This window comes from Drosophila persimilis, unplaced genomic scaffold (genome assembly GCF_003286085.1).
Source record: "Drosophila persimilis strain 14011-0111.01,24,50 unplaced genomic scaffold, DperRS2 tig00000885-arrow-arrow-pilon, whole genome shotgun sequence".
NCBI classification, from domain to species: Eukaryota; Metazoa; Arthropoda; class Insecta; order Diptera; family Drosophilidae; genus Drosophila; species Drosophila persimilis.
Genome location: NW_020825367.1, coordinates 253,614 through 280,271, shown reverse-complemented (window position 1 = coordinate 280,271; position 26,658 = coordinate 253,614). Strand labels below are relative to the sequence as shown.

Genomic DNA, 26,658 nt, shown 5'->3' with positions numbered 1-26,658 from the left:
GGTAGATAACAAATTTTGAAAAGAAAATCTGAAGCAGGGGAAGATAAACGTTCCGTAACGTTTCGTAATGCCATATAAACAAAGATAAATAATTATGACAAGCAAACACGAGTAGCAACGGAATAATGAGAGCGAGTGAGAATCGGTTCACATGCTATAGTACTACTTCAACTCGGATGTGGTGTTCCGAAATCAGTCCCTATGCCATACATAGCATATACATATGTACAAGCATACTCGTATAGAGTGCTTCCCAGCCGAATGTGCGAATTAATAAGCCGTCGGAGCAGCTTCAGCTTCACGATCCACTCTAGATGTAGGCCCTAGCACTAGCACTAGCACTAACAGTTGCCGACAGTTGCCCAGAGTCGCTTCTCGTGTGCAAGCGGTGTTCATATAGGTCTGGTTCCGATCGTCTCCGTCTCCGGCACGCGGTAACGGCTTTCGTGTTCGCCAACGTCGGCGAAGCATGTGATAAAAGAAAAACCTTTAGTCTAGCATAATACATTTGACTAACGCGATCTACTAAGCATCTACTACTGCCAAGAACGTACATTTATTCGAAAAATGGGCGATCAGGCTAAGGAAATTGAAGCAGCAGCCACACCCATTCTGCAGGACTTCAAGGCCCCCGTGTTTACGGACAATAAGCTCGTGCTCTACTTCCATCCCTACAACTTCTATTCACAAAAAGTTAGTGGCTGATGTTAATCATGTGATATCCGACAAAATTAGTTATCATCCAATGGCGCGAAATTACAAAACTAATCATCGCGTAGTTGTCGTCATCATTTGTTCTGATCTGATCATTGCCCGATGCTATTTACCCTATAATGACCGCACACACACTGTGACCCCCTCCCCCGAGGGTGCTTCAAGGTTCCACCCACTATGCACTACGATACGCCCTTCCCTTCCCTTTCAAGTGGGGCAAGGGAAGGTCTGTTCGGCTTCGAATGCAATAGAGCTGGATTGTTGTAATCGTAGCAAAGTTTTCAGAAATTGGTATTATGACACCATTGGAATTGATCTTTGTTTACCTGTACCTGTCCGCCGCCCTGCAGGTGTTAATGAAGTGAAAATATAAATAGATTAGATGGAAAATAAACAAAACTTCTTCAGCCAGTGAAATACGATATGATAAATCTTCTCTTTCCACTTTTCCGTTTCGTTTGCAGGTTCTCCTGGTGCTCTATGAGAAAAACATTGACTTCACTCCCTATGTGGTAGACTTATGCAATGGCGAGCAGTATTCCAGTTGGTTCCTAAACCTCAATCCCAAGGGAGATGTTCCCGTTCTCCAGGATGGAGCCTTCATCATACCCAACTCGACGCACATAATCAACTATGTGGAGAGCAAGTTCCGGGGAGGTAGCACGGTAACATGAGTATATGCCACAAATGGATTCAAAATTTCCCTTTCATTTCAGCGAATCATCCAGTGCTGAAGCCCGAACAGAGTTCCTCACAGTACGACCAGGTAATGGTCTATGAGAATGCCGTGGGACGTGTGCCAGTGGGAGCTCTGAGTCTTGGCTCGTTCGTCCACGATGATCTAAAGCTGGTGCCCAAGGCGCCATTTATTGGGCCAGTTCGCCAATCCTGCCTAAGTGAGTGGCCCAGCAGTTGCATTAAACTCTAGCCATGGCCAATGATTCTGCTTCTTTTAGAGAATAACGACAAGGTCCTGGACCTGCTCCGGCGCTCTGTGGATGAGCTGGAATCGAACAAGTCGGCGCTGAAGCAAAAGCTGGACATTCAGATTCGTCGCAAGGATCTGGTGTCCTGCCGTGACGACTTTCAGCGCGTGCTCGATGCCGTACGTCATGTGCTGCTCTATGTGGAGCAAGAGCTGTCCAAAAAGGCACCCCGCAACGAGTGGCTGACCGGGGACGAGGTCACCCTGGCGGACATCAGCTTCGGACTGCTCCTGCATCGCCTCTACCAGCTGGGATTTGAGAACTATTACTGGTCCTTCGGTAAGCTGCCCCAGGTGGAGGGATATTTTCTGCGCTTCAAGCAGCGCCAGTCGTACCACAAGCTGCAGCCCAGCAATTTCGAGATCCTCAAGGAGATGTGGGCGAAGACGCCGGGAAACTACAAGCTGGGCGCAGGAGCCGGCTTCCTGGGTATGGCCATGTTCGCAGCATTTGCTCATAAGTGAACGGCAGATACGTTTGTTAACAAATCCTTTTACTGTTAAAGTTGGTCACATATAAACGCACGAACATAAGAACGCTAAACGCTTAACGCTTAAAGCTACTACGTGGTAACCAGATGGCTGACGCTGATGCTGATGCTGATGCAGGGGTATGGGATGATGAAGAGAAAGTAGAGGAGAAGAGAAGAGGGATGAACCATGTGCCAGCCAGTGTCTAGCTGCTAAAATATCATAATTTACATAAGCATCATTCGAACGTTGAATATACAAAAAATTTGGTATAAATTCCAATCCGTCACCTAATTGTCAATTCCTGCTATGCTTGTTTAAGCCTCCGGGGACGATGATTTCACGAGGATCGTCCTTTGGGGCTCAGCTATCTGCTCCAAACTGCTGCTGCTGTTGCTGCTCTCGCTTCTGCTGCGCTGATTGAAGCAAGCTTGCTGCGGCAGTGGCCACCTTCGGGCTGGTGAACAATGGCATGCCCATGAATGTTGGCATCTGCTGATCCTTGGGCACATTCGTCGCTCCCACTTTGCCATTGGGATTTGCTCTCATGGGGCCAGAGGCTCCACTGGCGGAGGTCGTACCAGATAAATGCGAGGGACGCTTGAATGGAAAGACATGGGTCTCCCTCTGGTAGAAGAAGGTGCCGTTTCCGGGCTCTTCTGGCAAGAGGCCGCGCGTGGGATACCAGAAGCGATACGTGAAGTACCAGGTCAGGATGGCTATAATGCCGCTTATGACCTTCTCAATCATGCGGTGGTAGTAGAGCATGGTTCCCACCAGCATTATGTCCCAGAGCAGCTGCAGAGCGGCCATGCCGATGAACAGGGTCCGGATGATGGGCGTTAGTCGTTTGTAGAGGAACTGCAGGCTCCTCATCTGCTCGTCGTTCAGGCCTCGAAGGGGATTGGTGCCCGCATTTTCGGAAACGCTGCGATTGTGCATCTCGTTGCGGAGGTGCTCCTTGATGGTCTCCCACTTGATGATGGGACGGGCCTCCTCGATGAGCACCAGACTAGAGTGAATCAGGATGAAAGCATGGCCGGATATGTCGAAGCCTTGCCACAGATGTCCGGCCTTAAGGCAGCTCGGCTTGCTCTGGAAGCCTGGTTTCGGAACAGGAAGAAGAAGGTTTCGTTAACCCTGCTAATCCTGATAACCGTTTTCAATACTAACTTTTGACCGTGCAGCGGCCGTAGGAAGTTTCCACAATGTTGAAGAGCTTCGTCCAGAAAAACCAAAAGAATGTGGCTATGACAATGCGAGGGAAGTGATGCCTGAGCATTCGCTTGTGATCGCCGCAGGTGATCGTATAGGCAGACAGAACTAGGAAGGGCACCACAAACAGCAGAGTCCAGCCCCAGCCTACCTTCACGAAGTACATGTTGAATAGATTGTCCGAGCGTGCGAAGTAGGTCTTTGGGAAGGGGACAAAGTCCCCAATGACCGATACCACGAACAGGCTGCCCAAGTAGAGTGCCACCTTGAGGTCCGTGTTGAAGAATATCGTTTTCTTACACAAATGTATTACTCCCATGACTAGAATCTCTCTGATACTAGTGGGGGCTGCTGTAGGTCTAGTGCCCCTAGCCTCGGACCGAGTTATGTCCGGACCCCCAGGTCGAAAGTTCATGTTTGATCCAGAACTTGTTCCAATGTTCGGACGCAGCGGTCGCCGTTTGGTGGCCATAATTCGATTTAGATTTCGTTGACGCTTGTTGCTGTCTTGCGGCGCTGGGGTTTGCACTTGGTCAAGGTGGGAAATGCGTTGTTGCTGCCGTTTTTGGTTATGCTAAAGCGCGAGAGAGAGAGAGAGTAAAAGTGAAAGCGGAAGCATGGTGCGTGTCAAAGTTCATACAGTCCTGGGCAACATTACCTTCGATGCACTGTTCGAAAGTGGATTTCATTAATTTCAGTGATATTTATATCCACTGTCACATCAGTTATGGTATCCACTGTCGTTGCTCCTAGTTGTTTTTCGCTGACATACGTTCCAACCAAAAATCTACGTGCGCGCAGCTGTTGCGCCCCCGTAAAAAATAGAACAGTTGCACAGGTATTGACGACGTCCCGCGAATAGCCATCTATATGTCGACGCTTCATTGTGAATGGCTGTTGCGGATCAGCTGTTCGAGTAGAGATTTTATCTGATCGTATCTCTGTTTTAATTGCCGGTCGCATGTAATTAACTCGAATTCCAATACAATTTTGGCATGTACAACTCGGCCAAGCAGTTGCAGCGTGTGCTGACGGCGCGCGAGATTCGAAAAACATTCATAGACTTCTTCACCGTCAACCATGAGCACAAATTCGTGCGCTCCAGCCCCGTGGTGCCCTTCTGTGATCCGACGGTGGCGTTTGTCAACGCTGGCATGAATCAGGTGAGCAGGGCATAGAATAGAGCGGCGCGGCTCGGCCCGGCCCAACGACCTATTAGTCCATTGTTATCTGATTATTGCTTTTCGTTAAGTTCAAGTCTGTGTTCCTTGGCACGGCGGCGGCTCCCCACAAGCGGGTGGTGAATTCCCAGAAATGCGTACGGGTGGGAGGAAAACACAACGATCTCTCTGTGGTCGGCCAGGATGGCTATCACCACACGTTCTTTGAGATGCTGGGCAACTGGTCCTTTGGGGACTACTTCAAGGTATTTTCTGGTTTGCTTTAACTGGCAGATTTCCCTAATTCTCTTGCAAAATTCTGTAGCAAGAGGCCTGCGCTATGGCCCTTGAGCTGCTCCGCGGGCCATACAACATCGATCCTGGACGTTTGTATGTCACGTACTTCGCTGGCGACAAGCTGCTGGGCATACCGGCGGATATGGAATGTTTCGAGATTTGGCGCAGCCTGGGGTACAACTTGTTACATAATCCAAGAGCATCATCTCTTTGACTGCGCATGTTCTTTTAGCTTTCCCGCCTCGCGTATTCTGCCCTTTGGCTGCAAAGACAACTTCTGGGAAATGGGCGCTACTGGACCCTGCGGCCCCTGCACTGAGATACACATAGACCATCGTCCAGAGCTGGGCAGCGTCGCGGATCGCGGTAAGCTCGTAAATGCAGGCCGCTCGGATCTCACAGAGCTGTGGAATCTCGTCTTCATACAGTACAATCGGTGAGGACAGGACAGAGACAGAGCTTAAATTATAGTCATTAATCGAAACGTATATTTGGGCAATCTAGCAATCCCGATGGCAGCATCTCCCAGTTGCCCGCTCACCATGTGGACACGGGCATGGGATTTGAGCGTTTGGCTGCCATTCTGCAAAGCAAATCCTCAAACTACGACACGGACCTGTTCAGCCCGCTCTTCGATGGCATTCAGCAGCTGTCCAAGGCCCCAGTCTATGGCGGCAGCTTCCCAGAAACCTCAAATGCAGCTCTCCTGGACACAAGCTACAGAATACTTGCCGATCATGCTCGCATGGTCACTGCCTGCCTTGCCGATGGAATGCTGCCAGATCAGAAGTAGGCTACCACCCTATAACGCCTTATTCCTACACTAATCCAAACCCATTTGCAGTCAGAAACTACGACGCGTCTTGCGGAAGGCCCTCAACATCTCGGAGCATGTTTTTGCCCATGAAAAGCTGCTCTCCCAATTGGTTCCTATTGTGGTGGAGACTCTGGGCGAAGCCTACCCGGAGATGTCTGCCAAGCAAGAGGCAGTCATCGATCTGATTAATCACGAACATGACGTGTACAAGAATCTGCGTGAGAGCTCCTCGAAAGCCTTTGCCGAGGTCCTGACCGAGTTCCCCAATCTGGACGACATTGACTTGATGGAATGCCCAGGATTTGTTCCCGCCTATCGGGAGTTCCAGGTGCAGCGCAGCAAGTTCCCTAACAACACGATTCCCGGCGACTTCCTCTACAAGCTGACGGACACCTATGGCTTGACCGAAGAGAGCTTCCTCAAGCTGGCCGAGCTGGAGAACATGAACTGTGATTTGGACCGTTATCGAGCAGAGGTCTCGCTGGCCAAAATCAAGTCCAAGGAGAGCCAACGCGAGGACGGGGGCATCTGCGATGTGGCGCTAGAACAACGCATTTCTGAGGCTCAGGCGACGCTTACAAAGCGCCTGCGACCCACAGACAATAGTCACAAATATGTCTATTCCTTTGATAGCGAGAATGAATCCTACAAGATTCCCACTCTACGCAGTCGAGTGGTAGGCATGCTACTCAACGATGCGGAAGTATCACGCACCCAAGGCAGCCGGCTCCAGGACACCTCCGATACCCTTTCAATTGTCACCGCCGCCAGCAATTTCTACTACGAGTCTGGCGGACAACAGTCCGATGCTGGCCAGATTCTTGTCAGCAATGCGCACAAGCCGGAGCAACCGCACCATCTCTTGAATGTGATCCGTGTGAAGCATCTCAATGATTGCGTGGTTCACGTGTGCCGCTTGGCCGCCCCCGCAGATGACCACTTTGAGGTGGCCATTGGTGATGAAGTTGAGCTGCAAGTGGATTCTGGAACAAGGCAACTGAACACATGCCATCACACAGCCACTCACCTGCTGAATGCCGCCATCCGATCGCTGTTCAACAAGGTCACCTACCAGGTCTCCAGCTCCGTCACCAGCGAGCAGTGCAAACTGGAACTGGGATTGCTGGGCAAGCGGATACAAAAAGCAGATGTCCAGCTCATCGAAGATCTGATCAAGTAAGTCCCACTGGATTCTCTCTTGGCAGTGTCTTCACCTTGTTTCACCTTTCGTACAGTCGAATTATCTGCTCTGCCACGACCGTCCAAGTTGAACTTGTGAGTGCCGCCGATGTTCTCCAGGAGAATGATATTACGATGGTGCCTGGGGAGGTTTACCCGGAGCAGGGACTGCGTCTGATCAGTGTGCAGTGCCCAGATATGCAGCTTAGTTCCAAGGAGCTGTGCTGCGGCACTCATGTGACCAACACCAGCGAGCTCTCCTGTTTCTGTATTGTCAATTTAAAGCAGACAAACAGGGCGCGCTTTGCCTTCACCGCTGTGGCTGGCCAGGCGGCGGAGAATGTAAGTGGCTTTAGATGGAACAATGTTCATCTGTAAGCATCCTTTTGCTTATCTCTTTTAGGTGCTCAAGACAGCAGCCTTGCTGCGCCATCGCGTAGATATGCTCGAACAACAGTTCCAGACTGATAAGCTCACAAATGCCACCGAAGTAGAGTTGCAGACCATCCGCCATAATATGCTGCACACGGACATCAAGCTGCCATATGCCTTCAAAATGGACACGCTGGAACGCATCCATGACATGCTGAAGAGGATCAAGGAGACATCCCGCACAACCCTCAAGTGAGAGCAAATAGAGAGAGAGCATTAGAGGAGTGCAGATTATACATCCATATTCTTGCAGGGAATTTGTCGAAGTAGAGATGCGCAACCTGCTGCAGGAGAAACCTGTGGACACCCACCCCTTTATTTTGCACTACATAACCAGCTCCGCTTTGGTGGAAGAGATCCCCCTGCAGCGCGCCACCAAGCTCTGTTCGGATCGCCCCATTCTGGTGGTCAGTATGTGTGATAGCGTTGTGAAAGCACGCTGCTGTGTACCGCAGAACAGCGTCAACCAAGAGTTCGATGCGTCCTCCTGGCTGCAATCTTTTGCCGCCACATTTGGGGGTCAAGTGGCCGCGCCCAAGGGACAGAATCCGAAGATCGTGTGTAACATGAAGGGCCGTAAGGTAAGCAATCTCTTTGAAGAGCAATTGGAGCAGGCCCTGGCGAAGGCCCATCAGTATGCTAAGCTTTATTTCAAGTTGTGATCACCCTCCCCAAAAAATAAGAAGAGATAAGCGCAAGCTCCAAGATTTGCTGTGGAATCGTTTCCTTTTTTTTTTTGTAAAGAGCGAATAAATCGCACACTATAAACTGTAAGCCTAATCACTGATTACCACCAAATCATCTTCCTCCTCCTCATCCCCTTCTGCCTGCTCTTGGATTCCCAGGCTGGAGTTCATCAACTGCTCGAAGGCATCGGCATTATCACTGCTTTGATTGAAGAAGTAGCTCACGTTTGCAGCAGGCTCGACAGCAGGCTGTGGAAGATGCTCACTTATGCGATGCTGGTGCTTGAAGCGGTCCACGGGAGTCCTAATTGGCTGTATCAAGTGGGGAACCTTCTTAAGATCGCCCTTCACCAGCAGATCAAAGCTATCGTCCAGAGAGAGACGCTTGCTCTGCGGCAGGTGCTCGACCAGCGAGAGATCCCTTTTGTGTTCAGCAACTGGAGGTAGAGGCTCCTCCTGGAGCTCATCCTTCCTTAGACTCAGTTGGGCCAGACGCATGCTCAGGTCGTCGGATAAGGCCTCGTAGTGCAACTGTCGTCCTTCGTGTCTTGTCACAGTTGGTCGAGCATTCGGATTCGATATGATTCCATTGACTACATCGGACATGTCGAACTCTACCTCGTCGCAGTCGCTTTCGAGATCCGAAGGCAAGAATTTGGTGATGGGTGTGGAGCATTTCTGTGGCAATTGTGCCATTTGTGGCAGAGAATTCTTCACAGGAGTCCCCCCTATTTTCTCCCGTCTGAGGAATTGTTGCAGTGAAGGCTGAGACTGCTCCGTTTGAGCCTTTTTCTTTTTGACCACTCGCTTCGGTTTCGCTGGGTTCGCCTTCTGCTTATCTAATGTTTCTGGGATGTTCTCGATGGCGCTCAGGGGATCGGTCTTCTTCTTTCGCGTGGCCTTCTTCGGGGGCTTCTCCTTGGATTTGAGAAAGGATGCCACGAGATCGGGATACGCAGCTTCCAGCATGTCCAGCGGCTCCACGGTATAGTAGAGCTCTTCGATGCCCTTGGGATGTTCCAGCTCGAACTCTGAAATCTGTTTGTCTGGTATGAGTCCCTGGAAACTGCCACTGGGATCCTGCCAGCGCAGCTCCAAACTGGCCACTCCCTTCACGGTACGCTTCTTGATGATATCCACCGGCTGAACGAGCTCCAATCGTTCTATCGCATTGGTCCTGGCCGCCTGCTGCACCTGCCAACGGGTGAGGATCGGAAAGAACTTCTGAAAGCAGTAGATTTCCGGCCACTGCAGCAGATGCCCTATCTGCTTGATGAATTTCACGAGATTCGGCTGCCGCCAGCCAAGATTTAGATTTGGTATCGTTGGGGGCTCGCTGAGAAACTCGGATATTATCTCCTCGTTGGGAAACTCTGGAGCCAACAAGGCCTTTCGGCGTAGGATCAGCTCCGCCTTAATGGAAAGGCGTTGTTCTCTGCGGGGGAGCAACGAATCGTATCAACTTTTATATTTTTGTATTCTAGATAGGTCTTACTTCCACAAGGTCTCGTCACAGCCCCGTTTAGTGCGACAGACGCTACAGCCGCTCTTCGTGTGGCTCTGCGTCCGCCCAATGTGTCCGCAGTTGCTGCAGATGGATTTGTCATCCACCCGCATCTCCAGAGCATTGTACTTATCTGTCTCGGCTCGCCAGTTCCTCAACCTATAAGGAGAATGCATTAATCTGTTTGAGAGTAGCTTTGCTCTTTAGCTTTACCGATCCAGGATCTCCGATTCCTTGTACTTGTTGAACAGTTTTAGGACACCATCTTTGCCAATACCCCCAATGCCATCTGGACAGTAGTCACAGCCGCATAGAAGAGCCATCACAATAATCTTGTGCTGGCCAAAATCCATGCGGCTCGTAATCTCCCGCATGTCGTAGATATCAACAGCACCCCCAGCGGCAGCCTGGGCCCCTTGGGTGGACACTGAGAAGTTGCGATACACCCGTATAGCACCGTAGGCAAAGCAATCCGAATCCTGGCTAATGACGCCATCCACCAACTGGAAGAGTTTGTAGTTCAAATTGATAGGTCAATTAATGAAAAGCATGGAGAACAGAACATACTCCGTGCTTGTTGAGGAAGGCAGCGTAGGCCTCCGCTTCGCCTGGGCCTTGGACACACTGAATTCCCATTGAGAGCAGCAGAGTCTCGCACTGTTTCAGGACATGGTTGAAGCGGGTCCGTCCTTTGTCTACTTTTGCAGCAGTTTGCGTGCCAGTGGCTGCATCCTTGGGTCTTACTCCTCGAAACTGCAGCTCATTTCGTTTGGTAATCACTTGGCCCTTCAGTTTCGGAGCCACTCCCTCCAAAACGAACACTGGAGTGACTTGCTCCCATATAAGGTAGCAGGTGCGAAAGAAAAGGTTTCTGAAAAGAATTAGCCATTAGCTATCAGATCAATACAAAGAACTTTCAGTCCAGTGAGAATTTAACCAACTTTAGATGATGCCGCGGATGCACAAAATAGTCGACCACATTCAGACTTTCGCACACCCAGCCGGCCAAATCAATGGCCACTTTCTTGCCGCGAAGCTCATTTATCGGCTTGCGCTCAGCATGAGGGGTTAAAACTGTCCAAAGTTCTTTTACACCCATAAAACAATGAAACAATGAACAATGAAACAATATTCTAAATTCAAATTCAAAAGAACGCTCTTCTTTTGCCTGTATAGCCAATCACTACGCAACGCGACCGATAGGTCGCATTTTGACAGCTGTGGTCAGTCCTCCTCTTCCAGAACGACCACTGGTGACATTTAAATTGAGGTATATTAGCGGTATGTTTTGAAAATGAGAGTGTTTTTTTGTTAAACAGTTTTGTTGAAACCGTGTTTTTGTCAAAATAAAACACATGCGAGTACCTAAAAGTAGTTAATTCTGATCAAAATTGATTCATCAATCATATAAAATTATCTGGGCAAAACTGAAAGATCTATATAGCTGGGAATATTGGACGGAAGATCGGAAAATCGAGGAATATGTAAAATATAACTTAAATTCGTCAGAATATTTACGGTATATTTTTTAAATGAGACGGTATGTTTAGGTATATTTCTGACGGTCGGACGGTATATTTTATCGATAAGTCCACATCGACGTGTCAAAGACCAAAAGTAAAAGTTTCCTGCAATTTCGCATGAATTTGCTTCGCAAGTAGCCCAACTAAATTTGTAAGCTGCCAATAGCACACCCCGACACACGGCCAACACGCCAAGATGGTTTTAGCAGATTTAGGAAGAAAAATAACAACGGCTCTGCACTCGCTGAGCAAAGCCACAGTTATCAATGAGGAGGCATTGAATTCCATGCTGAAAGAGATTTGCGCAGCGCTGCTGGAGGCTGATGTAAACATACGACTGGTGAAGCAGCTGCGGGAAAATGTGCGAGCTGTCATTGACTTCGATGAGATGGCCGGAGGCTTGAACAAGCGACGCATGATCCAGTCGGCCGTGTTCAAGGAGCTCATCAAACTGGTGGATCCGGGCGTGAAGCCCTATCAGCCCATTAAGGGAAAGGCGAACATCATCATGTTTGTGGGTCTGCAGGGATCCGGCAAGACCACAACCTGCACCAAGCTAGCCTATCACTACCAGAAGCGCAACTGGAAGTCGTGTCTTGTCTGCGCCGATACGTTCCGTGCTGGTGCCTATGACCAGATCAAGCAGAACGCCACCAAAGCTCGCATTCCGTTCTACGGCAGCTACACAGAAATCGATCCCGTTGTCATAGCCCAGGAGGGTGTGGACATGTTCAAGCGTGAGGGTTTTGAGATGATTATTGTGGATACTTCCGGACGACACAAGCAGGAAGAGTCGCTGTTCGAGGAGATGTTGGCGGTTGCAAATGCAGTCAATCCTGACAACATCATCTTCGTGATGGACGCCACCATTGGACAGGCTTGCGAGGCCCAGGCGAAGGCCTTCAAAGACAAGGTTGACATTGGCTCAGTGATCATCACCAAGTTGGATGGCCATGCCAAGGGAGGTGGTGCCCTGTCTGCTGTAGCAGCCACACAGTCGCCCATAATTTTCATAGGAACGGGCGAGCACATTGACGACCTGGAACCCTTCAAGACGAAACCTTTCGTTAGCAAGCTCCTCGGCATGGGCGACATCGAGGGCCTGATAGATAAGGTAAGAGTGGGCTCCAAATGGTTAAACATGTTCCTAACTATATTGCAATCCTTCCCAGGTCAACGAGCTGAAACTAGACGGAAATGAAGAGCTTCTCGAGAAGATAAAGCATGGCCATTTTACAATACGCGACATGTACGAGCAGTTCCAGAACATCATGAAAATGGGTCCTTTCTCGCAGATCATGAACATGATCCCTGGCTTCTCGCAGGACTTTATGACAAAGGGCGGCGAGGCGGAATCGATGGCTCGCATCAAGCGAATGATGACCATGATGGACAGTATGTCGGACAACGAATTGGACAACCGTGATGGAGCGAAACTCTTCATCAAGCAGCCGACGCGTTGTACACGTGTAGCCCAAGGAGCAGGAGTCCTGGAACGCGAAGCCAAGGAACTGATTGCCCACTACACAAAGTTTGCAGCAGTCGTGAAGAAAATGGGCGGCGTCAAGGGTCTCTTCAAGCAGGGCGACATGACCAAGAATGTGAACCCCACACAGATGGCCAAGCTCAACCAGCAGATGGCCAAAATGATCGATCCCCGCATGCTTCAGCAGATGGGCGGCGTGGGCGGACTCCAGAACATGATGCGGCAGCTGCAGCAAGGAGCGGCGGGCGGCCTGGGTGGACTGGGGAACCTGATGGGAGGCTTTGGCGGCAAGTGAGGCCAGCCGCGAGTGTAAATTTATAGATTTTTGTATGATTTTGTTTCTACGTAGTTCGGTTTTTAGCAATATGTTTGTTAACGGTTGGCCAGTGCCAGTGCATTGGGCCAGTGCGTCAATTTCCCCTTGTTCAAGACCAAAAAATTTAGATCGGTGTGAGAGCGAGAACGTGAGCGTGAGCGAGAGCGAGAGAGAAGACAGCGCATAAACAGTTAACAATTTGGTTTTTTGTACGATTTGGCAACCACAGTGTCAGTTTTCATTGTTTCAACTGTTTTCTGTACACGAATTACTGGAAATTGCATGCCTATTGAATACCGCAAGGCAGTTGAAATAGATATAACACAAATAAATAACATGAATTAATCTTTTTAAATGATTTTTAATTTGAGAGGGCTGAAACCGAGACTGCCCATGATTTTTTGCGAAAATCGTGATATAAAACTAATGTCCTTTTTTCAGTATTTTCATGATATGGCAATCTTCGGAAGGCTATATCTCAGATAAATAGGGCCCCATCGGTGAAGGACCTAGTCCTTTTTTCCAATGGCAGTCGATTGGCAGGACAATCCCGAGCACGGAAAGACATGCCGCACCCCGATCGGCTGCCGTATTGCAGAGATATAGCGTGCAGAAGAAACCAGTATTTTCATGATATGCCAATCTTCGGAAGGCTATATCTCAGATAAATAGGGCCCGATCGGTGAAGGACCTAGTCCTTTTTTCCAATGGCAGTCGATTGGCAGGACTCTCCCGAGCACGGAAAGACATGCCGCACCCCGATCGGCTGCCGTATTGCAGAGATATAGCGTGCAGAAGAAACCAGTATTTTCATGATATGCCAATCTTCGGAAGGCTATATCTCAGATAAATAGGGCCCCAACGGTGAAGGACCTAGTCCTTTTTTCCAATGGCAGTCGATTAGCAGGACTCTCCCGAGCACGGAAAGACATGCCGCACCCCGATCGGCTGCCGTATTGCAGAGATATAGCGTGCAGAAGAAACCAGTATTTTCATGATATGCCAATCTTCGGAAGGCTATATCTGAGATAAATAGGGCCCCATCGGTGAAGGACCTAGTCCTTTTTTCCAATGGCAGTCGATTGGCAGGACTCTCCCGAGCACGGAAAGACATGCCGCACCCCTATCGGCTGCCGTATTGCAGAGATTTAGCGTGCAGAAGAAACCAGTATTTTCATGATATGCCAATCTTCGGAAGGCTATATCTCAGATAAATAGGGCCCGATCGGTGAAGGACCTAGTCCTTTTTTCCAATGGCAGTCGATTGGCAGGACTCTCCCGAGCACGGAAGGACATGCCGCACCCCGATCGGCTGCCGTATTGCAGAGATATAGCGTGCAGAAGAAACCAGTATTTTCATGATATGCCAATCTTCGGAAGGCTATATCTCAGATAAATAGGGCCCCAACGGTGAAGGACCTAGTCCTTTTTTCCAATGGCAGTCGATTAGCAGGACTCTCCCGAGCACGGAAAGACATGCCGCACCCCAATCGGCTGCCGTATTACAGAGATATAGCGTGCAGAAGAAACCAGTATTTTCATGATATGCCAATCTTCGGAAGGCTATATCTCAGATAAATAGGGCCCCATCGGTGAAGGACCTAGTCCTTTTTTCCAATGGCAGTCGATTGGCAGGTTTCTCCCGAGCACGGAAAGACATGCCACACCCCAATCGGCTGCCGTATTGCAGAGATATAGCGTGCAGAAGAAACCAGTATTTTCATGATATGCCAATCTTCGGAAGGCTATATCTCAGATAAATAGGGCCCGATCGGTGAAGGACCTAGTCCTTTTTTCCAATGGCAGTCGATTGGCAGGACTCTCCCGAGCACGGAAAGACATGCCACACTCCAATCGGCTGCCGTATTGCAGAGATATAGCGTGCAGAAGAAACCAGTATTTTCATGATATGCCAATCTTCGGAAGGCTATATCTCAGATAAATAGGGCCCGTTCGGTGAAGGACCTAGTCGCCCAGGATCGTGAGGATCCAGACTGTCGGTCGGCATCAAAATCTCGACTTCGAAAATGAGGCCGATTTTTGGCAAATTTAATGATGTAACCATCATGATTTTTTGCGAAAATCGTGAAAAAATTTATGTCCTTTTTTCCAATGGCAGTCGATTGGCAGGACTCTCCCGAGCACGGAAAGACATGCCGCACACCGATCGGCTGCCGTATTGCAGAGATATAGCGTGCAGAAGAAACCAGTATTTTCATGATATGCCAATCTTCGGAAGGCTATATCTCAGATAAATAGGGCCCCATCGGTGAAGGACCTAGTCCTTTCTTCCAATGGCAGTCGATTGGCAGGACTCTCCCGAGCACGGAAAGACATGCCGCACCCCTATCGGCTGCCGTATTGCAGAGATATAGCGTGCAGAAGAAACCAGTATTTTCATGATATGCCAATCTTCGGAAGGCTATATCTGAGATAAATAGGGCCCCATCGGTGAAGGACCTAGTCCTTTTTTCCAATGGCAGTCGATTGGCAGGACTCTCCCGAGCACGGAAAGACATGCCGCACCCCTATCGGCTGCCGTATTGCAGAGATATAGCGTGCAGAAGAAACCAGTATTTTCATGATATGCCAATCTTCGGAAGGCTATATCTCAGATAAATAGGGCCCGATCGGTGAAGGACCTAGTCCTTTTTTCCAATGGCAGTCGATTGGCAGGACTCTCCCGAGCACGGAAGGACATGCCGCACCCCGATCGGCTGCCGTATTGCAGAGATATAGCGTGCAGAAGAAACCAGTATTTTCATGATATGCCAATCTTCGGAAGGCTATATCTCAGATAAATAGGGCCCCAACGGTGAAGGACCTAGTCCTTTTTTCCAATGGCAGTCGATTAGCAGGACTCTCCCGAGCACGGAAAGACATGCCGCACCCCAATCGGCTGCCGTATTACAGAGATATAGCGTGCAGAAGAAACCAGTATTTTCATGATATGCCAATCTTCGGAAGGCTATATCTCAGATAAATAGGGCCCCATCGGTGAAGGACCTAGTCCTTTTTTCCAATGGCAGTCGATTGGCAGGTTTCTCCCGAGCACGGAAAGACATGCCGCACCCCTATCGGCTGCCGTATTGCAGAGATATAGCGTGCAGAAGAAACCAGTATTTTCATGATATGCCAATCTTCGGAAGGCTATATCTCAGATAAATAGGGCCCGATCGGTGAAGGACCTAGTCCTTTTTTCCAATGGCAGTCGATTGGCAGGACTCTCCCGAGCACGGAAGGACATGCCGCACCCCGATCGGCTGCCGTATTGCAGAGATATAGCGTGCAGAAGAAACCAGTATTTTCATGATATGCCAATCTTCGGAAGGCTATATCTCAGATAAATAGGGCCCCATCGGTGAAGGACCTAGTCCTTTTTTCCAATGGCAGTCGATTGGCAGGTTTCTCCCGAGCACGGAAAGACATGCCACACCCCAATCGGCTGCCGTATTGCAGAGATATAGCGTGCAGAAGAAACCAGTATTTTCATGATATGCCAATCTTCGGAAGGCTATATCTCAGATAAATAGGGCCCGATCGGTGAAGGACCTAGTCCTTTTTTCCAATGGCAGTCGATTGGCAGGACTCTCCCGAGCACGGAAAGACATGCCACACTCCAATCGGCTGCCGTATTGCAGAGATATAGCGTGCAGAAGAAACCAGTATTTTCATGATATGCCAATCTTCGGAAGGCTATATCTCAGATAAATAGGGCCCGTTCGGTGAAGGACCTAGTCGCCCAGGATCGTGAGGATCCAGACTGTCGGTCGGCATCAAAATCTCGACTTCGAAAATGAGGCCGATTTTTGGCAAATTTAATGATGTAACCATCATGATTTTTTGCGAAAATCGTGAAAAAATTTATGTCCTTTTTTCCAATGGCAGTCGATTGGCAGGACTCTCCCGAGCACGGAAAGACATGCCGCACACCGATCGGCTGCCGTATTGCAGAGATATAGCGTGCAGAAGAAACCAGTATTTTCATGATATGCCAATCTTCGGAAGGCTATATCTCAGATAAATAGGGCCCCATCGGTGAAGGACCTAGTCCTTTCTTCCAATGGCAGTCGATTGGCAGGACTCTCCCGAGCACGGAAAGACATGCCGCACCCCTATCGGCTGCCGTATTGCAGAGATATAGCGTGCAGAAGAAACCAGTATTTTCATGATATGCCAATCTTCGGAAGGCTATATGTCAGATAAATAGGGCCCGATCGGTGAAGGACCTAGTCCTTTTTTCCAATGGCAGTCGATTGGCAGGACTCTCCCGAGCACGGAAAGACATGCCGCACCCCGATCGGCTGCCGTATTGCAGAGATATAGCGTGCAGAAGAAACCAGTATTTTCATGATATGCCAATCTTCGGAAGGCTATATCTCAGATAAATAGGGCCCGATCGGTGAAGGACCTGGTCCTTTTTTCCAATGGCAGTCGATTGGCAGGACTCTCCCGAGCACGGAAGGACATGCCGCACCCCGATCGGCTGCCGTATTGCAGAGATATAGCGTGCAGAAGAAACCAGTATTTTCATGATATGCCAATCTTCGGAAGGCTATATCTTAGATAAATAGGGCCCCAACGGTGAAGGACCTAGTCCTTTTTTCCAATGGCAGTCGATTAGCAGGACTCTCCCGAGCTCGGAAGGACATGCCGCACCCCGATCGGCTGCCGTATTGAAGAGATATAGCGTGCAGAAGAAACCAGTATTTTCATGATATGCCAATCTTCGGAAGGCTATATCTCAGATAAATAGGGCCCGTTCGGTGAAGGACCTAGTCCTTTTTTCCAATGGCAGTCGATTAGCAGGACTCTCCCGAGCACGGAAAGACATGCCGCACCCCGATCGGCTGCCGTATTACAGAGATATAGCGTGCAGAAGAAACCAGTATTTTCATGATATGCCAATCTTCGGAAGGCTATATCTTAGATAAATAGGGCCCCAACGGTGAAGGACCTAGTCCTTTTTTCCAATGGCAGTCGATTAGCAGGACTCTCCCGAGCTCGGAAGGACATGCCGCACCCCGATCGGCTGCCGTATTGCAGAGATATAGCGTGCAGAAGAAACCAGTATTTTCATGATATGCCAATCTTCGGAAGGCTATATCTCAGATAAATAGGGCCCGTTCGGTGAAGGACCTAGTCCTTTTTTCCAATGGCAGTCGATTAGCAGGACTCTCCCGAGCACGGAAAGACATGCCGCACCCCGATCGGCTGCCGTATTACAGAGATATAGCGTGCAGAAGAAACCAGTATTTTCATGATATGCCAATCTTCGGAAGGCTATATCTCAGATAAATAGGGCCCCATCGGTGAAGGACGTAGTCCTTTTTTCCAATGGCAGTCGATTGGCAGGTTTCTCCCGAGCACGGAAAGACATGCCACACCCCAATCGGCTGCCGTATTGCAGAGATATAGCGTGCAGAAGAAACCAGTATTTTCATGATATGCCAATCTTCGGAAGGCTATATCTCAGATAAATAGGGCCCGATCGGTGAAGGACCTAGTCCTTTTTTCCAATGGCAGTCGATTGGCAGGACTCTCCCGAGCACGGAAAGACATGCCACACTCCAATCGGCTGCCGTATTGCAGAGATATAGCGTGCAGAAGAAACCAGTATTTTCATGATTGGCAGGACTCTCCCGAGCACGGAAAGACATGCCACACTCCAATGGGCTGCCGTATTGCAGAGATATAGCGTGCAGAAGAAACCAGTATTTTCATGATATGCCAATCTTCGGAAGGCTATATCTCAGATAAATAGGGCCCGATCGGTGAAGGACCTAGTCCTTTTTTCCAATGGCAGTCGATTGGCAGGACTCTCCCGAGCACGGAAAGACATGCCACACTCCAATGGGCTGCCGTATTGCAGAGATATAGCGTGCAGAAGAAACCAGTATTTTCATGATATGCCAATCTTCGGAAGGCTTTATCTCAGATACATAGGGCCCGTTCGGTGAAGGACCTAGTCCTTTCTTTCAACGGCAGTCGATTGGCAGGATTCTCCCGAGCACGGAAAGACATTCCCCACCCCGATCGGCTGCCGTATTGCAGAGATATAGCGTGCAGAAGAAACCAGTATTTTCATGATATGCCAATCTTCGGAAGGCTATATCTCAGATAAATAGGGCCCGTTCGGTGAAGGACCTAGTCCTTTCTTTCAACGGCAGTCGATTGGCAGGATTCTCCCGAGCACGGAAAGACATTCCCCACCCCGATCGGCTGCGGTATTGCAGAGATATAGCGTGCAGAAGAAACCAGTATTTTCATGATATGCCAATCTTCGGAAGGCTATATCTCAGATAAATAGGGCCCGTTCGGTGAAGGACCTAGTCGCCCAGGATCGTGAGGATCCAGACTGTCGGTCGGCATCAAAATCTCGACTTCGAAAATGAGGCCGATTTTTGGCAAATTTAATGATGTAACCATCATGATTTTTTGCGAAAATCGTGAAAAAATTGATGTCCTTTTTTCCAACGGCAGTCGACTGGCAGGACTCTCCCGAGCACGGAAAGACATGCCGCACCCCGATCGGCTGCCGTATTGCAGAGATATAGCGTGCAGAAGAAACCAGTATTTTCATGATATGCCAATCTTCGGAAGGCTATATCTCAGATAAATAGGGCCCCATCGGTGAAGGACCTAGTCCTTTTTTCCAATGGCAGTCGATTGGCAGGACTCTCCCGCGCCCGGAAAGACATGACACACTCCAATCGGCTGCCGTATTGCAGAGATATAGCGTGTAGAAGAAACCAGTATTTTCATGATATGCCAATCTTCGGAAGGCTATATCTCAGATAAATACGGCCCGTTCGGTGAAGGACCTAGTCCTTTTTCCAATGGCAGTCGATTGGCAGGACTCTCCCGAGCACGGAAAGACATGCCACACTCCAATCGGCTGCCGTATTGCAGAGATATAGCGTGCAGAAGAAACCAGTATTTTCATGATATGCCAATCTTCGGAAGGCTATATCTCAGATAAATACGGCCCGTTCGGTGAAGGACCTAGTCCTTTTTCCAATGGCAGTCGATTGGCAGGACTCTCCCGAGCACGGAAAGACATGCCACAGTCCAATCGGCTGCCGTATTGCAGAGATATAGCGTGCAGAAGAAACCAGTATTTTCATGATATGCCAATCTTCGGAAGGCTATATCTCAGATAAATACGGCCCGTTCGGTGAAGGACCTAGTCGCCCAGGATCGTGAGGATCCAGACTGTCGGTCGGCATCAAAATCTCGCCTTCGAAAATGAGGCCGATTTTTGGCAAATTTAATGATGTAACCATCATGATTTTTTGCGAAAATCGTGAAAAAATTGATGTCCTTTTTTCCAACGGCAGTCGACTGGCAGGACTCTCCCGAGCACGGAAAGACATGCCGCACCCCGATCGGCTGCCGTATTGCAGAGATATAGCGTGCAGAAGAAACCAGTATTTTCATGATATGCCAATCTTCGGAAGGCTATATCTCAGATAAATAGGGTCCGTTCGGTTAAGGACCTAGTCTTTTTTTCCAATGGCAGTCGATTGGCAGGACTCTCCCGAGCACGGAAAGACATGCCACACCCCAATCGGCTGCCGTATTGCAGAGATATAGCGTGCAGAAGAAACCAGTATTTTCATGATATGCCAATCTTCGGAAGGCTATATCTCAGATAAATAGGGCCCCATCGGTGAAGGACCTAGTCCTTTTTTCCAATGGCAGTCGATTGGCAGGACTCTCCCGAGCACGGAAAGACATGCCGCACCCCGATCGGCTGCCGTATTGCAGAGATATAGCGTGCAGAAGAAACCAGTATTTTCATGATATGCCAATCTTCGGAAGGCTATATCTCAGATAAATAGGGTCCGTTCGGTTAAGGACCTAGTCTTTTTTTCCAATGGCAGTCGATTGGCAGGACTCTCCCGAGCACGGAAAGACATGCCGCACCCCTATCGGCTGCCGTATTGCAGAGATATAGCGTGCAGAAGAAACCAGTATTTTCATGATATGCCAATCTTCGGAAGGCTATATCTCAGATAAATAGGGCCCGTTCGGTGAAGGACCTAGTCGCCCAGGCTCGTGAGGATCCAGACTGTCGGTCGGCATCAAAATCTCGACATCGAAAATGAGGCCGATTTTTGGCAAATTTAATGATGTAACCATCATGATTTTTTGCGAAAATCGTGAAAAAATTGATGTCCTTTTTTCCAACGGCAGTCGACTGGCAGGACTCTCCCGAGCACGGAAAGACATGCCGCACCCCGATCGGCTGCCGTATTGCAGAGATATAGCGTGCAGAAGAAACCAGTATTTTCATGATATGCCATTCTTCGGAAGGCTATATCTCAGATAAATAGGGCCCCATCGGGGAAGGACCTAGTCCTTTTTTCCAATGGCAGTCGATTGGCAGGACTCTCCCGAGCACGGAAAGACATGCCGCATCCCGATCGGCTGCCGTATTGCAGAGATATAGCGTGCAGAAGAAACCAGTATTTTCATGATATGCCAATCTTCGGAAGGCTATATCTCAGATAAATAGGGCCCGTTCGGTGAAGGACCTAGTCCTTTTTTCCAATGGCAGTCGATTAGCAGGACTCTCCCGTGCACGGAAAGACATGCCGCACCCCGATCGGCTGCCGTATTGCAGAGATATAGCGTGCAGAAGAAACCAGTATTTTCATGATATGCCAATCTTCGGAAGGCTATATCTCAGATAAATAGGGCCCGTTCGGTGAAGGACCTAGTCGCCCAGGATCGTGAGGATCCAGACTGTCGGTCGGCATCAAAATCTCGACTTCGAAAATGAGGCCGATTTTTGGCAAATTTAATGATGTAACCATCATGATTTTTTGCGAAAATCGTGAAAAAATTTATGTCCTTTTTTCCAATGGCAGTCGATTGGCAGGGCTCTCCCGAGCACGGAAAGACATGCCGCACACCGATCGGCTGCCGTATTGCAGAGATATAGCGTGCAGAAGAAACCAGTATTTTCATGATATGCCAATCTTCGGAAGGCTATATCTCAGATAAATAGGGCCCCATCGGTGAAGGACCTAGTCCTTTCTTCCAATGGCAGTCGATTGGCAGGACTCTCCCGAGCACGGAAGGACATGCCACACCCCGATCGGCTGCCGTATTGCAGAGATATAGCGTGCAGAAGAAACCAGTATTTTCATGATATGCCAATCTTCGGAAGGCTATATCTCAGATAAATAGGGCCCGTTCGGTGAAGGACCTAGTCCTTTTTTCCAATGGCAGTCGATTGGCAGGACTCTCCCGAGCACGGAAAGACATGCCGCACCCCGATCGGCTGCCGTATTGCAGAGATATAGCGTGCAGAAGAAACCAGCATTTTCATGATATGCCAATCTTCGGAAGGCTATATCTCAGATAAATAGGGCCCGATCGGTGAAGGACCTGGTCCTTTTTTCCAATGGCAGTCGATTGGCAGGACTCTCCCGAGCACGGAAGGACATGCCGCACCCCGATCGGCTGCCGTATTGCAGAGATATAGCGTGCAGAAGAAACCAGTATTTTCATGATATGCCAATCTTCGGAAGGCTATATCTTAGATAAATAGGGCCCCAACGGTGAAGGACCTAGTCCTTTTTTCCAATGGCAGTCGATTAGCAGGACTCTCCCGAGCTCGGAAGGACATGCCGCACCCCGATCGGCTGCCGTATTGCAGAGATATAGCGTGCAGAAGAAACCAGTATTTTCATGATATGCCAATCTTCGGAAGGCTATATCTCAGATAAATAGGGCCCGTTCGGTGAAGGACCTAGTCCTTTTTTCCAATGGCAGTCGATTAGCAGGACTCTCCCGAGCACGGAAAGACATGCCGCACCCCGATCGGCTGCCGTATTACAGAGATATAGCGTGCAGAAGAAACCAGTATTTTCATGATATGCCAATCTTCGGAAGGCTATATCTTAGATAAATAAGGCCCCAACGGTGAAGGACCTAGTCCTTTTTTCCAATGGCAGTCGATTAGCAGGACTCTCCCGAGCTCGGAAGGACATGCCGCACCCCGATCGGCTGCCGTATTGCAGAGATATAGCGTGCAGAAGAAACCAGTATTTTCATGATATGCCAATCTTCGGAAGGCTATATCTCAGATAAATAGGGCCCGTTCGGTGAAGGACCTAGTCCTTTTTTCCAATGGCAGTCGATTGGCAGGACTCTCCCGAGCACGGAAAGACATGCCGCACCCCGATCGGCTGCCGTATTGCAGAGATATAGCGTGCAGAAGAAACCAGCATTTTCATGATATGCCAATCTTCGGAAGGCTATATCTCAGATAAATAGGGCCCGATCGGTGAAGGACCTAGTCCTTTTTTCCAATGGCAGTCGATTGGCAGGACTCTCCCGAGCACGGAAAGACATGCCACACTCCAATCGGCTGCCGTATTGCAGAGATATAGCGTGCAGAAGAAACCAGTATTTTCATGATTGGCAGGACTCTCCCGAGCACGGAAAGACATGCCACACTCCAATGGGCTGCCGTATTGCAGAGATATAGCGTGCAGAAGAAACCAGTATTTTCATGATATGCCAATCTTCGGAAGGCTATATCTCAGATAAATAGGGCCCGTTCGGTGAAGGACCTAGTCCTTTTTTCCAATGGCAGTCGATTGGCAGGACTCTCCCGAGCACGGAAAGACATGCCACACTCCAATGGGCTGCCGTATTGCAGAGATATAGCGTGCAGAAGAAACCAGTATTTTCATGATATGCCAATCTTCGGAAGGCTATATCTTAGATAAATAGGGCCCGTTCGGTGAAGGACCTAGTCCTTTCTTTCAACGGCAGTCGATTGGCAGGATTCTCCCGAGCACGGAAAGACATTCCCCACCCCGATCGGCTGCCGTATTGCAGAGATATAGCGTGCAGAAGAAACCAGTATTTTCATGATATGCCAATCTTCGGAAGGCTATATCTCAGATAAATAGGGCCCGTTCGGTGAAGGACCTAGTCCTTTCTTTCAACGGCAGTCGATTGGCAGGATTCTCCCGAGCACGGAAAGACATTCCCCACCCCGATCGGCTGCCGTATTGCAGAGATATAGCGTGCAGAAGAAACCAGTATTTTCATGATATGCCAATCTTCGGAAGGCCATATCTCAGATAAATAGGGCCCGTTCGGTGAAGGACCTAGTCGCCCAGGATCGTGAGGATCCAGACTGTCGGTCGGCATCAAAATCTCGACTTCGAAAATGAGGCCGATTTTTGGCAAATTTAATGATGTAACCATCATGATTTTTTGCGAAAATCGTGAAAAAATTGATGTCCTTTTTTCCAACGGCAGTCGACTGGCAGGACTCTCCCGAGCACGGAAAGACATGCCGCACCCCGATCGGCTGCCGTATTGCAGAGATATAGCGTGCAGAAGAAACCAGTATTTTCATGATATGCCAATCTTCGGAAGGCTATATCTCAGATAAATAGGGCCCCATCGGTGAAGGACCTAGTCCTTTTTTCCAATGGCAGTCGATTGGCAGGACTCTCACGAGCACGGAAAGACATGCCGCATCCCGATCGGCTGCCGTATTGCAGAGATATAGCGTGCAGAAGAAACCAGTATTTTCATGATATGCCAATCTTCGGAAGGCTATATCTCAGATAAATACGGCCCGTTCGGTGAAGGACCTAGTCCTTTTTCCAATGGCAGTCGATTGGCAGGACTCTCCCGAGCACGGAAAGACATGCCACAGTCCAATCGGCTGCCGTATTGCAGAGATATAGCGTGCAGAAGAAACCAGTATTTTCATGATATGCCAATCTTCGGAAGGCTATATCTCAGATAAATAGGGCCCCATCGGTGAAGGACCTAGTCGCCCAGGATCGTGAGGATCCAGACTGTCGGTCGGCATCAAAATCTCGACATCGAAACTGAGGCCGATTTTTGGCAAATTTAATGATGTAACCATCATGATTTTTTGCGAAAATCGTGAAAAAATTGATGTCCTTTTTTCCAACGGCAGTCGACTGGCAGGACTCTCCCGAGCACGGAAAGACATGCCGCACCCCGATCGGCTGCCGTATTGCAGAGATATAGCGTGCAGAAGAAACCAGTATTTTCATGATATGCCATTCTTCGGAAGGCTATATCTCAGATAAATAGGGCCCCATCGGTGAAGGACCTAGTCCTTTTTTCCAATGGCAGTCGATTGGCAGGACTCTCCCGAGCACGGAAAGACATGCCGCATCCCGATCGGCTGCCGTATTGCAGAGATATAGCGTGCAGAAGAAACCAGTATTTTCATGATATGCCAATCTTCGGAAGGCTATATCTCAGATAAATAGGGTCCGTTCGGTTAAGGACCTAGTCTTTTTTTCCAATGGCAGTCGATTGGCAGGACTCTCCCGAGCACGGAAAGACATGCCACACCCCAATCGGCTGCCGTATTGCAGAGATATAGCGTGCAGAAGAAACCAGTATTTTCATGATATGCCAATCTTCGGAAGGCTATATCTCAGATAAATAGGGCCCGATCGGTGAAGAACCTAGTCCTTTTTTCCAATGGCAGTCGATTGGCAGGACTCTCCCGAGCACGGAAAGACATGCCGCACCCCGATCGGCTGCCGTATTGCAGAGATATAGCGTGCAGAAGAAACCAGTATTTTCATGATATGCCAATCTTCGGAAGGCTATATCTCAGATAAATAGGGCCCGTTCGGTGAAGGACCTAGTCGCCCAGGATCGTGAGGATCCAGACTGTCGGTCGGCATCAAAATCTCGACATCGAAAATGAGGCCGATTTTTGGCAAATTTAATGATGTAACCATCATGATTTTTTGCGAAAATCGTGAAAAAATTGATGTCCTTTTTTCCAACGGCAGTCGACTGGCAGGACTCTCCCGAGCACGGAAAGACATGCCGCACCCCGATCGGCTGCCGTATTGCAGAGATATAGCGTGCAGAAGAAACCAGTATTTTCATGATATGCCATTCTTCGGAAGGCTATATCTCAGATAAATAGGGCCCCATCGGGGAAGGACCTAGTCCTTTTTTCCAATGGCAGTCGATTGGCAGGACTCTCCCGAGCACGGAAAGACATGCCGCATCCCGATCGGCTGCCGTATTGCAGAGATATAGCGTGCAGAAGAAACCAGTATTTTCATGATATGCCAATCTTCGGAAGGCTATATCTCAGATAAATAGGGTCCGTTCGGTTAAGGACCTAGTCTTTTTTTCCAATGGCAGTCGATTGGCAGGACTCTCCCGAGCACGGAAAGACATGCCACACCCCAATCGGCTGCCGTATTGCAGAGATATAGCGTGCAGAAGAAACCAGTATTTTCATGATATGCCAATCTTCGGAAGGCTATATCTCAGATAAATAGGGCCCCATCGGTGAAGGACCTAGTCGTTTTTTCCAATGGCAGTCGATTGGCAGGACTCTCCCGAGCACGGAAAGACATGCCGCACCCCGATCGGCTGCCGTATTGCAGAGATATAGCGTGCAGAAGAAACCAGTATTTTCATGATATGCCAATCTTCGGAAGGCTATATCTCAGATAAATAGGGCCCGATCGGTGAGGGACCGATCGGCCTTTGAATCGACTATTCGACGATACAACCAAAGAAGATATGAAAAAATCGTCCAGATTGGTCGCAAGTTGAGGACTCATGTTGCAATAACCAAAATCGTTGGAGAACATGAGTTTTTTCTAATATTTGTTGTAGAACAATTATCAACAGACTACAACGAGCCAGTTTTGTTTTATTGTTCTCTCCGCCGTTTGTGACCCGATCAGTGGGATGGCTTCCTGTAATCGGAAAAATGTACCCGACTTAAAGCCGACCTTTATAAAGGATCCCGAATATTTTTCCCAATGAAACATATTAGTATATATTTAATCATTTTATTATTCGACAACGGAATCAA

General features: G+C 48.9%; 5 protein-coding genes across 6 annotated transcripts; 3 read left to right on the top strand and 2 right to left on the bottom strand.

The window, feature by feature from the left end:
• Positions 1-391: 391 nt before the first annotated feature.
• On the top strand, positions 392-2,459 carry LOC6599496 (ganglioside-induced differentiation-associated protein 1). 2 transcript variants are annotated; one of them, XM_026993765.1, is made up of 5 exons: positions 393-693; positions 1,179-1,371; positions 1,431-1,610; positions 1,671-2,129; positions 2,206-2,459. In XM_026993765.1, exons 1-5 carry the CDS (start codon positions 568-570, stop codon positions 2,217-2,219), a joined length of 972 nt encoding a protein of 323 aa, XP_026849566.1. In that variant the 5' UTR covers positions 393-567; the 3' UTR covers positions 2,220-2,459. The 2 variants fall into 2 exon arrangements, with proteins under 2 accessions (XP_002024716.1, XP_026849566.1); XM_002024680.2 differs by having other exon boundaries at positions 392-693; positions 1,671-2,459.
• LOC6599497 (FIT family protein CG10671) lies at positions 2,173-4,194 on the bottom strand. The gene is made up of 3 exons (XM_026993764.1): positions 4,044-4,194; positions 3,344-3,959; positions 2,173-3,273 (listed from the first exon to the last, which is right to left on the bottom strand). The coding sequence occupies exons 2-3, from the start codon at positions 3,855-3,857 to the stop codon at positions 2,534-2,536; spliced, it is 1,254 nt and encodes a 417-aa protein (XP_026849565.1). The 5' UTR covers positions 3,858-3,959; positions 4,044-4,194; the 3' UTR covers positions 2,173-2,533.
• A 153-nt stretch (positions 4,195-4,347) lies between these two features.
• Positions 4,348-7,980, top strand: LOC6599498 (alanine--tRNA ligase, mitochondrial). Its single transcript, XM_026993762.1, has 9 exons — positions 4,348-4,548; positions 4,638-4,811; positions 4,871-5,016; positions 5,075-5,278; positions 5,347-5,631; positions 5,687-6,835; positions 6,895-7,180; positions 7,242-7,462; positions 7,524-7,980. The coding sequence occupies exons 1-9, from the start codon at positions 4,381-4,383 to the stop codon at positions 7,930-7,932; spliced, it is 3,042 nt and encodes a 1,013-aa protein (XP_026849563.1). The 5' UTR covers positions 4,348-4,380; the 3' UTR covers positions 7,933-7,980.
• Positions 7,981-8,031: 51 nt separating this feature from the next.
• Positions 8,032-10,595, bottom strand: LOC6599499 (flap endonuclease GEN). The gene is made up of 5 exons (XM_002024683.2): positions 10,402-10,595; positions 10,028-10,331; positions 9,674-9,963; positions 9,452-9,619; positions 8,032-9,391 (listed from the first exon to the last, which is right to left on the bottom strand). The coding sequence occupies exons 1-5, from the start codon at positions 10,557-10,559 to the stop codon at positions 8,047-8,049; spliced, it is 2,265 nt and encodes a 754-aa protein (XP_002024719.1). The 5' UTR covers positions 10,560-10,595; the 3' UTR covers positions 8,032-8,046.
• Positions 10,596-11,072: 477 nt separating this feature from the next.
• On the top strand, positions 11,073-13,134 carry LOC6599500 (signal recognition particle 54 kDa protein). The gene is made up of 2 exons (XM_002024684.2): positions 11,073-12,097; positions 12,156-13,134. The coding sequence occupies exons 1-2, from the start codon at positions 11,180-11,182 to the stop codon at positions 12,762-12,764; spliced, it is 1,527 nt and encodes a 508-aa protein (XP_002024720.1). The 5' UTR covers positions 11,073-11,179; the 3' UTR covers positions 12,765-13,134.
• The last annotated feature ends 13,524 nt before the right edge of the window (positions 13,135-26,658 follow it).

Coding starts and splice junctions, on each gene's coding strand:
- LOC6599496 (XM_002024680.2), top strand. CDS start 568: ATGGGCGATCAGGCTAAGGAAATTGAAGCAGCAGCCACACCCATTCTG. Junction 1,372..1,430: donor GGAGAGCAAGTTCCGGGGAG/GTAGCACGGTAA, acceptor CTTTCATTTCAG/CGAATCATCCAGTGCTGAAG. Junction 1,611..1,670: donor AGTTCGCCAATCCTGCCTAA/GTGAGTGGCCCA, acceptor TGCTTCTTTTAG/AGAATAACGACAAGGTCCTG.
- LOC6599497 (XM_026993764.1), bottom strand. CDS start 3,857: ATGGCCACCAAACGGCGACCGCTGCGTCCGAACATTGGAACAAGTTCT. Junction 3,274..3,343: donor CGGCCGCTGCACGGTCAAAA/GTTAGTATTGAA, acceptor TTCCGAAACCAG/GCTTCCAGAGCAAGCCGAGC.
- LOC6599498 (XM_026993762.1), top strand. CDS start 4,381: ATGTACAACTCGGCCAAGCAGTTGCAGCGTGTGCTGACGGCGCGCGAG. Junction 4,549..4,637: donor TCAACGCTGGCATGAATCAG/GTGAGCAGGGCA, acceptor CTTTTCGTTAAG/TTCAAGTCTGTGTTCCTTGG. Junction 6,836..6,894: donor CTCATCGAAGATCTGATCAA/GTAAGTCCCACT, acceptor CCTTTCGTACAG/TCGAATTATCTGCTCTGCCA.
- LOC6599499 (XM_002024683.2), bottom strand. CDS start 10,559: ATGGGTGTAAAAGAACTTTGGACAGTTTTAACCCCTCATGCTGAGCGC. Junction 9,964..10,027: donor CCTTCCTCAACAAGCACGGA/GTATGTTCTGTT, acceptor AAACTCTTCCAG/TTGGTGGATGGCGTCATTAG. Junction 9,620..9,673: donor GAATCGGAGATCCTGGATCG/GTAAAGCTAAAG, acceptor TTCTCCTTATAG/GTTGAGGAACTGGCGAGCCG.
- LOC6599500 (XM_002024684.2), top strand. CDS start 11,180: ATGGTTTTAGCAGATTTAGGAAGAAAAATAACAACGGCTCTGCACTCG. Junction 12,098..12,155: donor TCGAGGGCCTGATAGATAAG/GTAAGAGTGGGC, acceptor AATCCTTCCCAG/GTCAACGAGCTGAAACTAGA.